The 13,934-nt window shown below is 30.2% G+C and overlaps 1 protein-coding gene across 1 annotated transcript in view; it reads right to left on the bottom strand.

Annotated features, from left to right (window-relative positions):
* Window positions 1–3,017: 3,017 nt before the first annotated feature.
* LOC107454842 (receptor-type guanylate cyclase Gyc76C) overlaps window positions 3,018–13,934 on the bottom strand; it is a 216,790-nt gene continuing 205,873 nt past the window's right edge. Inside the window, exons 19-22 of the mRNA XM_043048989.2 lie at window positions 13,740–13,926; window positions 10,989–11,087; window positions 8,763–8,854; window positions 3,018–6,510 (exon numbers count right to left, since the gene is read on the bottom strand). Of these exons, the coding sequence (XP_042904923.1) occupies window positions 5,656–6,510; window positions 8,763–8,854; window positions 10,989–11,087; window positions 13,740–13,926 (1,233 nt within the window). The 3' untranslated portion in view covers window positions 3,018–5,655. The remainder of the gene's footprint in view (window positions 6,511–8,762; window positions 8,855–10,988; window positions 11,088–13,739; window positions 13,927–13,934) is intronic.

Below are 13,934 nucleotides of genomic sequence, written 5' to 3'. Positions count from 1 at the left end.
ATATATATATATATGTTTTAGTGACTGTGTGAGATAATAACAAGTTTCAAGAAATTGGCCTTTTTTAAAATCAAAAACTTGATGTTATAATGTGATACCATTTTGATTAGTTTGGAATGTTAACGAAAACAACAAAAATAGATAGGATAATATAAATACACAAAACTGCTGAGGAATTAAGAGATAATCAGTTTCAAAGAATAAAACATTCCAGCAAAAGGGGGCTCTTGAACCCCCGTAATTTTTTGACTGACGGTATCATTGTAGTCAGTATCCAGCAAAGGCTGATACCCATTGATCTGAAGCTGGATGGACATCAAGTAACAATCGAGGTTCGAACTCCAGTCCTTTTCACAATAACATATCAGTGCCTTTAACCACTATGTGTCAGACAAATGCAATAATAAGACGTTTTTTTAAATCACAATTATTGCATTGCTTTTAATGTTGATTAAAGTAATTATGATGCTTGAAACTACAATCAGTGTATTACTTGTAAATTTTTATTTTTCTTACACTTAAAACATCCACATTTAAAAACAATGCATATATTTAAAAGATGATGTTTTAAGAATAATCATAATTATCATTACAATTGTAGCTGTCAATGTTAAAAGGGAGTACGTAAAATTTTTAAGAAAATAAGTTTTTTGTTTGATTTTGAATATCAATCAATTATTATCAAATACAGAGTAATTATTCAGACAGCCTGAAAAAGAGAATCCAACATTTTGGAAGCAATCAAAACAATTCTTCCACAATTGACACGGTGTTTTTTGGTTTTTCTCTTTTTGGTTCTTCTGATTTAGATTGGTAACATACCCCCCTTTTAAAACTAACAGCTGCAATTATAGTCATAATTTAAAATTAGCATATCATTTATAATAAAAATCAATCATGGTTACAAGTAACCTTATCAAAGTTTTTAATAAAAACAGCTCTGAAATTAAAATATTTTTCTCTTATTCTATCTAAGACGAAAATATAATCAAATATTTCGGAAGTATTATAACTCGAATTTGAAATGGCCTTTCTTCAAATTAGATTTAAAATTTTCAGAGAGCAGAAAGGTCAAAATTTCGTTTCAGATAAATAAAAAAATTTAAAAAAGTTAGAAGCAAAATATTTTTTATTTTTTTTTGAAATCCCAAAAAGGACTTTATTTAGTTTCTAAAAAACGAATAAATCCAAGCTTCTGAAACCATTTTTGATATATATTTTAGAAATGTTTCTGATATACTAAAAATATTTGTCGGGACGATTTCATTATTAAAAAAATGCCTTTCTAAACTATCGAAATGGAGAGTTTATAAGATAACATTTCAAATAGAGCCTGAGTGATAAGAATTCAGATTTGTTCTTTTTTGTTATTTCGATTACAATATATCTAATTGGAGTCTTTACTTGGTTATTTGATTTGATCAACTGAAAATAAGATATATAAACACTACAAATAAAAAGAAATTCGTGTACATGATATTCTCAATCAATTCTATCTAGATTAATTCAATTGTTTTCCAGACAAAAACTCTCTAAAGTAAGTTGATTTATATAATTCTTTCTCAAAAGAATGGCTCCTGATTAGTTTAAAAATTTGCCTCAAGCATCGCAATTGATTAAGAAAAATAATACTTATTAATAATCCAATAGCATCCCTAATTCCAGAGATTTTGAGAAAAACAATTCAAATATATTAATTTATCTAAAAATAGGAAAACTTATTAACGAAACATCACATTTAAAGGAGAGTATAAAGTAACAACCAAATTGAAAAATTGTGTTTTCACAAAAAATATTCTTTTAAATCAGTGTTTCCCAAACTTATGACTTTTGTGTACCCTTTCTAAATTTTTCGTAACGCTTTGTACCACTTATAGAAAAATTAATGCATTTTTTACTATAAAAAAATTGAACAAATCACAACTGGCTGTTGACACCACTAATTATTAACTGTTAACTCTGCAAAAAATAGCCAATAGAAAAATACGTAATCGAAAATTTTCATGGTTAGCTTCGTTTTTAAAATTTTTTCTTTTTGAAATTTTCGCTTGTTGCAAGATATTTCGCATAAGAACGCGTAGCCCCGCTAAACTGTTCCGTACCCCCGGGGTACGCGTACCACACTTTGGGAAACACTGTTTTAAATAATCAGTGGTCACTTTGGAAGACGGATAAAGTGATAAGTATATTCTAAATATACGCAGGACAAGGTTACATACAGAATACAAAGCTTATGAATGACGATGAAATTGCATATCAGTTATATTGCTTTCCTTTATTAGTACAATGGAGAGATAAGTGTTGCATAAAGTCAAACAAATTTCTCGTTTTATTTTGCAAAATGATATGTGAATAATCGACATATTTATTATTTTAATACAATATATGTGAACATGATATGACTAAATGAAGTGATTTTGGCATTAAAGTGGCATATTAAGTAAATAAGGCTTGTTAAAATTAATGTACAAGTTGTTTTCTGTAGCCCACCATTAATGCATATTTTTTAAACCATTGTTAAAAATTAGTTCAGACAGAAACACGCTAGGACATTCAAATAAACTCAGGAAAAACATTACTGAAATCTATAACTGACGTATAAAAACAAAATCTGTTCCATTGTTAGAGGAAGCAAAAAGGTTTATTATTAAAATACCTTCAAGTTTTAACAAGCAATCAAACTGGTTTTCTTCAGTTGAGATTTGGTTCCTTTCAATATCATTTAAATCATTTTTTCCTCACTTAAATACTACGTTTTAAAACGGTCTTTTATTTGATGGAATTCTAAAAAAAAATAGTAAAGGTGATCAATACGATACATCAGACTTAAATTGTTCTATTTTCTGTATCATTATCACAAAATCAATAATTTTCAAAAAATACAATTGGATTTTCCTTACATTTTCCCGTAAAATTGAGTGAAAAATATAATTATAAATGCATTTCCCAGATTATTAAAGAGTATTTTTTACATTAAAAATAAAACGAAAAAGTGAATAGAAGGACATAAAATACAGTTTCAACAAAAAACTATAAATTTAATTTACTTTACTTCTACTTTAACAGTTACAGTTGTAAAATGTTTGTTTTAATAAAATAACAAATGTAAAAATCCCCAGGTAATATAATGTAGTCTCATGGAAATACGGATACAAATAATATTTTTTTAATAACGTTTTATATAATGGTGTGTAAAATTCAATCTGCCTTTAAAAAAAATTTAACAGCAACGCATGCACTAGAATAATGATATTGATATTTATTGCGTATTAGAAAATACAACTCTTTTGCAAAATAAAGTTTTTTTATTCTCTAAGCTTGTTCTTCTCTCTAACAAATATGAAAGGTTTATGTAAAGTAACTTATATAAACATTTCGTATATTTAAACTATTGAAGTAACTTATGTTTGTTTAAAACTTTGAAGTAATCTGTTCGTTTAAAACTTTGTTACTAATGACTAGAACATTTTAAAAAATTTTAAAGACGAAATTTTTAAAAAAAAAATGGTTTAGAAGGTGTAAGAAAAACACAATGTTGCATAGATGTCTAAATATAGTTGCATATTTCCCTTTTGTGTTTACCTTAAATTGGTTTCCATTTGAGATTTAATAAATTTCGAGTTAGAAAAATAGTTTCACTTTTTTATTAATCTTCTAAAATAGTTAAAACAAAATTTGTTTACAAAACTTTAATATTTGGAAAAAATATATTACTGCCATTATTTATCACTTAATTTAAAAAAGAGAGCTGATTTTTTTTCATGCTTTTATACCTTAGCTGCCGTGTATTCTTTCTGTAATAATACACCACATATTATAAATACTTACTAATGCTTAATTAATTGGACCGAAAAACACTTATTTTTTTTTGCAATTTTGATGAAGAATAAATTAATTGAAATTCAGTCAGACAATTTCCAAAATAACAAAAATCTGCAATTTCTAAAGGTTTATCGAATGTATTAAAATAAAGAAAAAATACGTAAAAAAAAAAATTCAATTCGACAGGAAAAATTTTTACTTTTTTCGCACGAGAAAAGTTGTATAAAGTAATGAGAAATAAAATTACACAAAAAATAAAATTGAAATTAAACAAAAACCTGTTTAAGATGCGTTTCAGGACCCTCAGTAGGTCCCTCAGTGGACTGATGGTAAAGACACGGTTCCCAGTAGATCACCGAAGTCAAGCACTACTAGCTGCTGTCAGTAAGCAGGTAGGGACCGAGAGTACGCGGCATCGGTCCTCGTTAAACAGTTCTATCGTAAAGTGCTCGACTTCGAAGGCAGGTAGTCGAGCTACCAAAGAGGAGACTCAAAATTGCGAAGACATGTCTTCGGATCATCCTCGGGGATATATCCCAAACCGTTGCCAATAGCCCATTGTGCAGCTCTAGTGCGACGTAAATAAATACCTACTTATATATCAGCCTCAAATAGCAGTCATTAATCCTTTAAAGAATGCGCAAAACAAATCACAAACCAATATTAAAGCACTTATTTCCCTTTAGTATATGGTGCAACGAAAAGAAACATTTAAACAAAAAGAATGAAAATAAAAACTAAAAAATTGTTTACTTTTTTTAAAATTAAAATTTACTCATTTTTGGGGTAATTTTGAAAGTAGCAGAAAGCTTAACAAAACATTATTGTTCACAAACTGTATTCGAATAGTGAATTAACTAACGAAATAGAAGCAATTAAATTAAGAAAAAAAGAAACATTCACGCATTGCAATCACGGAGAGGTGGTTGTTTGTACTTATTTTATTGCATATGTAAGTTCTGTAGAATGTGTTAAAGAGCAGTTTCGGATTTAACATTATCCATGCTATAAAGTTGGCATATGCGAAAAGAGAACGGACCGACAGACAAAAAATAAAATATAAATATACATAGGCTGCGTTAGAATTTAAATTTCAATTTTTTTTTCTTGCATCGAAAATTCTAGTTTTATTTCTTCACCCTATACAACCTTTCCGTACTCTAAAGATCGTTGAAATAAAAGTGTTTTTCAGTCCATATCCTGAAAATAATTTGAGCAATTGATTATAACTAAGTAAGCACAGTACATCAATGCGTCCGTAAAATAATATTAGGGAGATTTCGCACTTTTACGTTAGTGACCGCACGCCCTCGTACATAAGATTTGACTCAACTGCGCATGTGCTCGCGTTCATTTCAGATGCTACTTATCTTTAAGTTACGTTGGAGTGATTAACGCTACAGAGACAAAGCTACAAGCGCGCTGTTTATAGCTTACCCTAGAGCTTAAAACGTGGATATGGAATGCGAATTTGAATAAATATATTGATGAAACTTAGAAATGAATAGTGTGATATGATATTACAACAATTAGTTGGACGAAGAGATTATCTACGTCCATTGTAAATTCTTGTTTTGATTTCTTAGTCAAAGTTAAAATACTCCACTGCGTTAGCTTTTATAACTTATGGATTTTTGCAAAATCTCATATTTCCTTTTACATAAGATTGGTATTTTTTCACGGGCGCATGCACAGTTCATCAGAATTGAGGCATGCGCAGTTACTTAAAAACTAACGTACGGGAGCTAGCATAAATTTGCGAAATCTTCCTATTATGGCAGTCGAAGAAAGGTGTCTAAAAAACGCACATCATCACATTTAAATGACATAATGTTATACCAAACTTTCCTCCTTCTCAACAGCCAGGGAAAAGTTATTTGCTCTCTTAAACTCAGACTCGTGGGTTTTGTTTCCCAAAAGCCCAGTGAAGAATTCTTTCAATGAGTTCTTTGAGTTTTTTGGTAAAATAATTTCATCGCACGACCTCCATTTTTTAGATGGTATTCTCAAAACAGGTGGCTTCAGAAACGACGACGATTTTTCTGAAGTACTCAGAAGCAGACCCACCTTCCCATCTTTGGAATGACTTAACAGAGGACGCATCGACTCGTCTAAATTGAGCATCCCGTTCTTTTTATTCGATTCGGCCGTTTTGTTGCACGCGTTGCATGTCTGTTCAGGTCCGCACACATCACAGTCTTCTGAGCCAATGCTCTCGAGTTTCGGCTTACTGCGGATGCCTTTAGGGACAGGGCCGAGTTCGACTTCTGGTGTCACGACAATGGTGCCGATTTTTTGTAGATCTCCACAACTGCTGGCTGAAGCGTTGCCGTACCAGCTGCTGTTGCTTGGTGTGTGGATCTTGAGCAGTTTTGCCGGATCTCCTCTGCCGAATGAGTGGATGCGTTTTGGAGATCTAGGGCTCTCAGTGGATGACAGCCTTAAGAAAACGGGGACGCCACCGGGTGAAGTAGGAGGTTCTTCTGAATTGTTGACAAATGAACTGTTCCTGCGACTAGCCATAGACCCTCGTCTTGTGGGATCAGCAAGTTTGGGGCTCAGTCTTTTTGCATTTTCTTCCCTGGTGACGTTGAAGAGTGGCAGGACAGATTCCGCGGCAGAGTTGGTTCGTTTCTTTGGTCCTTTAACGTGACCTTCCAGCCAATATGTTAAAATCTCACCCTTGCCCTGGAAATAAGAAAATTGAATGTTACTTAAAAGTGTATTTTAATTTATGTGCTAGAAATGCTATTTGTTAACAGCGATGAACTAGATCATTTATTTTTCTGGAATTTGAAAACGATAATAAATTACAAAACGATGGGTGATCTAGTTGAGCCTTCGCTATTGTTGTATTTTTTAAGTGATCTAGTTACGCCACCGATGTTTTTCAGTTTGGATTTGTTCTTGAGTATGATGTTTATTTTTTGATAGAACTGTTATGTTTAAGATTTTAAAAAAATTGTTGAGTTTTTAACGTTAGTATTAGAAGTTTTTTCTTTCAACAGAGCTGTGTTTTAATTATGTTCTAGTTCGTACTTTATTTCAGTTGTGTTTTTAAGCAGTTCTAGTACGTATTTTAACACTATTTGCGTAAAAATAATGTTCTTTAAGCGTATTTTTACATTCACGGTACATATAGTTTACATGCAGTGAATCATATAAAAGTTACTAATATATAAAAGCGAAAGTCTGTCTGGATGCATAATCACTAACAACTCGCGAAATTGGACCGTGTTTTCTTTTTAAATATTTTTCAGTGGTTAGCAAATTTTTAAGGAGTGGTTTGTAAACAATCACCTGTGTTATGTGGTTCAGAGAAAATTTTCGAAAATATGAAATTTCATTGATGAAAACCATTTTTTTTAGTTTCGTGGTGTAACTACCACTATAAATATTAAATATAAATTCACTAGTATATAGGACATGTTAACTTGATTCTATTTTGAGTTAACTTTTGATAGATGAAGGTTGATATGGTCGATAAATAAAATCCCCCTCAATGGTGACCCGAACGTGATATAAATAAAAAACGAAGGAAAAAGGAAAAAATATATGTTATGAGCGAAAATAAAATCCCCTTCAGTTAATAACATATGCTGTCATTGCAGCATTTTTATGAATTTAAAAAATAAAAGCTGAAGAAACCACAAGAAAAAATTAAATATCCTTAAAGCCCTCAAAACTTATGTTTAAGTGCAGAAGCAAAACGTGTTATAAACAAAAATGCAGGCTAATATTAGTTGTCGAAAATTGAAGAAATATTATATTTCATTGTTAGAGGAAATAATAAACATAAATATGCGTATTCTCATTTGCCCAAATGGCGTTTCAATGGATTAAATTCTAATACTGAAACATTTTAATATTAACTTTTAATAATAATTAATTTTCCTTATCTTTTTGATCACAAAATTTACATTTTTAAATAGTGTATTATTATCCTTTAAATGAAAATATCATAAAGTTTATGGGGAAAAAAATCAGTACAAATTTAACAATGCCAGATTCTGATTTACATGGAACACCCGCTGTCGCTACACTATACGGTAAAATCCTAGAATTGCCCACCCTTGGCGATTTTTTGAAATTTCGCCAAGTTGGCGATTATTATTGGGATCAACGCTGCTGTTTTATTATTAAAAACAATTTAAACTATTACAAATTTATTAAAATGTTTTTAATAAAATGAAATAAAATAAAAATAGACGCTCTGTAAGGTTGCAACATATCTCCCCGAAATATCTTCCACAAACCTAGTTTGGCGAGATTTCTAGCTGGAACTTTAAACATGACTGGGAAGACTAAAAATACTTTTTTTTTTACAATTTTCATTTTTATCTATTTCATTTTTGTTTGGTCTTAAGGCTTTGTTCAGGTAATTATTGTTTAGGTTACAAAGTATTATTCATACGTTTAAAAGACATCCAGGTGTAATGAATGTATAAACTGTGAAGTGCACCCTAACAGGTTGTACCTTGATTAGTATATTTATCAGTCTCACTCATCAATTATAATATGTTTGATTAATAATAATTTAGTATAATGCCATACTAATATAATTAGTGTCAATAATAATCTTTAATTTGATTGATCTTTGTGTATATTTGGGAAATACCATACTACAATGGTTTATGGATCGAAGCATTAAATTGCAGTTATTCTCTGGTTAAAATAAAGCTTCGTAGACTTTAAATTAGAATTGTTTTAACGTGCTTCAATAATTACACACAAAAAAGCCCAATAAAAATGACGAAGAAATTCAAAAAAAAAATTAGCTAAATCTATAATATTTTATATCTTGTGTATTTTTTAAAATACTAAAACAACTCCCAGCACTATAATAAAAACTTTTTTTTTAAATAATAAAAAAGCCATCATATTTCAGTATGACGATTTCCAAAAAGAAAAAAGATATCCAAAAGTAATAAAAGTCTTACTTTCATGTTTACCAACCCTCGCTCAGTTGTTTGGTAACCACCCAACTTGTCAAGATACTCTTTACATTGAGGGCTGATATGAATTTTGAGGGCTAAAAAGACACAGAAGACACAACATTTAACATTTTTCTTTTTAAAAAATATTTATTCATTTTATATATTCTATATAAAATCATTTCAAAATAAAATAACATTTAATACATTTGCATTTAAGGGTACAAGGGACGTTTAAATTTTTTTTTCACTTTTTGAGCTACAATTTTAAAATTTACAGCATTTAGTTGTTGCATCTTAAACAGACTAAGCATGAAGTTTGGTGATGATTGTTCAATTAGTTTACAAATAAATTAAATTTTAATTTTTTTAAAATACCCAAAAAAGGAAATATTTGAAATGCTCCATTTGTTCGGAAAAGCGAAGTAGGAAGTTAATTTTTTGTTACAAGATTTTTATTATATTTCTAAATAAAAGAAGTTGCGATAATTCATAACTTTTAAACAAATTTAATTTTAAAACAATAATGAAATATTAAAAAACACATAATTTTAACTAAAATAGTTACATAAGAATTTTCATTTGTGACTAAATAATTTTTTTTACTCGAGTTAAACCTATAATACATCGCAACTTTCATTTAGACATGTATAACGAGCAATTTGTTGAAATATGTATTATTAAAAACAGATAAAAATTAAAATGTATGGAGCATTTCGAAAACACAAAATTTACCAGAATATTGATTTTGAGAAAAAGCCAGTTTTAAAATTTGCACACAATAATACACTATTTTTTGCTTGAATAATACATTTTTAATGAGTTAAATATGTGTAAAATACTTATGATTAACCTCATCAGAATATAGTTTTTAATAATATTCAAATGAAAAATAATCCAAAATAACAATGTTATTACAATACTTGAAGGAGAAAACGAGAAAGATGTGATAACACATTTTTGAACATATTTCAAATATATTACTCTTAACACTTAATTTAATGTTCAAAATTCTCCTGCAGAATATGTCAACCCTTCTTTTTTAACTGATTTCCTTTCTAATGATATTTTTTTATATTTTCATGAATTTTTCTCTTCCTTGAATTTTTGAGAGGATTTTCGCTTTTTCTGCCTTGCACGCCTGCAATCTTTCCTTTCAGCAACTGTTACAGAGCTCAGATAAATATGTTGATTTTTTAATTTTTATGTCTCAACATAACCTAAATTGTACTCTGCAACTGCAGCAATAACGCCAAGCTCTAATCTTTTTTTGGAGATAAACACTTCTTTTGCAAACTTACGCAAAATGCAACTGCAAAGGGGCGTGGTCATACTAAAAAAGCTTATATCTCGGTGAAAAATGATCAGATTTTAATTATTATTTTTTTAAATTTAAAGCTCATGATTCCTACTTCAAATATAAAGTAAAATCTCAAAAGTGAAAATTTAGTCATTTTATTCGAATTTCAACGTCCCTTGTACCCTTAATAAACATATGCTACCTGAATCATAACAAGTAATCTAAAAATTAAAAACAAATTCAAAGTCAATTCCTACTTCGGTCAACGAAGGAAAATTTAATTTTAGCTACTTTTTATTAAATAAGTACAATTTTTGTCCCCTATAAATTTAATATTAGTTAATTAAATTTAATCTATGAATTAATATTTGAAAAACTGCATTAACATCAAGTGCCATCTACTATAAGTTTTCAAAAAATGTATTTGAACTTAAGTGGATGATTAAAAAGTATTTTATTAAAGATTGAAAATTTGAACAAGATATGGGGAAAGCGGGAATGTACGGTTGGTTCTAGTAAATGTTCCGATAAGGTACCCGTATGATCAATTAAAATATTTCCACATATCTCCAACTGTTCATGATTCCGCCTTAAACATAGCCATGATAAAGCAAAAATCCTAAGAATCTTTTATTGAAATAATGACTAATTTTGAACAGTTAACTGCATTCAACCGGAAAACTTTTCATCCAACAGCGAGCGTTTGAAGATTTTAATGAATGTCTGAATGAATTTTATAATCTTTCTCGAATAAATTTTAAGCCAATATGCGCTGTTTCGTACGAGCTACACAATCTGAAGACTCTCTGGTCTTTTAAGACTAGGAAATATATTCAGAACTCGGAAATATATTCAGAAAATTTAAAAGCCTAAAGAGGGATCAAAACAGGGATCTAAAAAGTGAAATTTAGAATAATTTTTCACATAATTACCTTGGCCATTGGATTCCATCCTTGATGCTGTATTAACAGCATCACCAAATAAACAGTATCTTGGCATGGTTAAGCCAACAACTCCGGCACAAACAGGGCCTACAAACAAATATTGGTTTGAATAATTAATAAAAGTGTCTCAGTAAGTTATTACCAGCCTGAAACAGTTTCTACAGTCCCAAGGCCCAATTATTACACTCCCTATAAGATTCTATGTAAAATCTTAATCATCAGGTGATACTATACAGCTTTATTGTTTTTACCAGACTGAAACCGATTTGCACTTGTTCATGTTCTTGCATAATTAGATGAAATTAGACGATATATTATATAAATATAGAATACTTATTATATCAGGTATTATATGAGTAAATTATAATAATGAGACCCAATTATTAGACGCACTGTAATGTTTTAATAATGACATGTTTTGCACGAGTTTATAGGCAGTACTCTTATATTTAAACATACATGTAATGGGTTTTTATTCATGAGATTTTTCACATACTTCCTATTTGTATTTCTTTTCAACGTATTGCATTACAATGTTAACCCATTGATACACGAACGTAAACAAGTGCAAACCGGCTTCAGCAGCGTCAAAAAATAATTCTGTCGAGTATCAACTGATAATTCAGATTTTACATAGAATCTTATAGTGCGTCTAATAATTTGGCCAGGGACTGCAGATTTGCGTGTCGTTTATTAACTACTAGCCGCCTAAGGCGGCCAGCCGTCCGCCACGCTGAAGGTTTTCACAAATAAAGTTTTTTAAAACATAGCAGGAAATCTGAAGATTAGTGGACAATTGGGTATAATATGAAAAAAACACAACTACTTCGATTTAGTAGGAACAACATATGACGCAATGCTAAACGAATGGAATTTAGTTGTTGTTTATTTAGTTATTGTTATTAGTAGTTGTTGTTATTTGTTTTAGTTGTTGTTGTTTATTTAGTTGTATTTAGTTTCAATANTTTTCTCAATGTAAATAAAGAGTTTTGAATTCATTGTAATTAGTATCAATATTTTCCCAAAAATCACGAAGTCAAAATTATTTGACGGCACGTCTATGATCTCAATAAGCAATTTTTTAGAGAAAATGGCACGTTGGTGTATAAAGGTTCGCCACCCCTGATATATAATATAAATTTAATGATAAGATACATTAGACGATATATTATATAAATATAGAATATTTATTATATCAAGCATTATATTAGTCTGTTATAATAATTAGATCAAATAATTATACGCACTGTAGTGTTTTAATAATGGCATGTTTTGCACGAGTCTATATGCAGTAGTCTTATATTTATGGGCTTTCATAGAGGAGATTTTTTTTAATGCTTCTCATTTGTATTTATTTCTAACGTATTGCATTACAATGTTAACCAATTAATGCACAAACATGAACAAGTTCAGCCGCGTAAAAACACTAAAGCTGTATAGTATCACATGATAATTAAGATTTTACAGAGAATCTTACAGTGCGTCTAATAATTTGGTGAGGGATTGTAGATTTGCGTTTCGTTTGTCAACTATTTATGCGACTATATAATTATAAATTTCCAATGCTCCTCTTTCCATCCGTTTAACTTACCGTTGTTTGTTTTTTTTAAATAAATCAGTGTATTTTTAAAAATGAAAAAGAGACGATACAACTAAATTTAAATAAGTAAATAAAATACAATGTGAAAAACATCAATATGTAAAACTTTATTTTTACACTCTCTAAAGAAAAGGAAAATTATGTTAAGTGTGTTCACTTTGTTACTTATTATTTTAACAAGAAACCATATTGCAACAAACAATAATATTTCCATTTCAACTAAATTAAAACTAATATTTACCTTAGCTTTCGCAAGAATTTTATCATGGGAATTTTACAATGCGCTTTTTACAGAGCCATGATGGTTCAGGGGATAGAGGGTTCGTCTTCCAATGAGGTGAACCGGGTTCGAATCCCAGCGAAGGCTGGTCGATGCGAATTCCTCATGCGGCTAGCATTGACCACAGTGCTGACGTAAATTATCGTCGGTGGTAGACGGATCATGAGTTAGAGTGCCCCCTTGCGGTCAGGCTAATCGTGGGTGGTTTTCATGGTATTCCTCTCCATTAACGCAAATGCGGGTTAGTTCCATCAAAAAGTCCTCCACGAAGGCAATTTCCCCCTAATTTGGATTTGGTCATTTGCAATTTGTTGAAAATTACAAGGTTACGGAGTTGAACATTCGTAGTTGTGAACCCAAAATTGGGTCGGCTGTTCAACGACGGTTATAAAATATAAAAATACGCTGTATACAAGAATAGTATCAAGAATATTACCAAAGAATTTATAGCAAGCATTCTGATAAAAAAAAATAGCGTAGAGAGTTTCCGAAAAAATACGCGGCATAAATTAAAGAGAAATTTTTTTTTGCAGAATGATGTATATTCCAAACATAAGTAACGATGCACGGCGGCAATAGTAAGAAATCCCCCCCCCCCAACTTAATTCAACGTTAAAGAAACAGCAAAGAAAATTGCAGACAATAGAAATTTTGTGGATGTTATAAATCAAAGCACGAGATTCATTACGTCTTAATAACACACAGTATTGAATTGAACAGAAATGTTAGTAATAACTGCAAGTTAAATATATAAACAGACTTTTGACGAAAGAATAGTTCAATATGATTTAACACCTTATTGAACATATTTTTAATGGAAACATTCAATGTCTGAAAAGAGCGAAATAAATGAACTTACCCGTGTGAATACCAATTCTCAACTTCAATGTATCATTTTGTTTATGTCTTATTTTAAATGCGCGTATGGATTCTAATAGCTCTAAGGCCATAAAAGCAATCTGGCCTGCGTGCATGTCACCATTTCTGATAGGCAATCCGCTTACAACCATATAGGCATCACCAATCGTCTCCACTTTGTAGACGTCCTTATAGT

Source organism: Parasteatoda tepidariorum, chromosome 3 (assembly GCF_043381705.1).
Source record: "Parasteatoda tepidariorum isolate YZ-2023 chromosome 3, CAS_Ptep_4.0, whole genome shotgun sequence".
NCBI classification, from domain to species: domain Eukaryota; kingdom Metazoa; phylum Arthropoda; class Arachnida; order Araneae; family Theridiidae; genus Parasteatoda; species Parasteatoda tepidariorum.
Note: the sequence above shows the minus strand (reverse complement) of the source record. Positions and strands in the feature narration are given on the sequence as shown.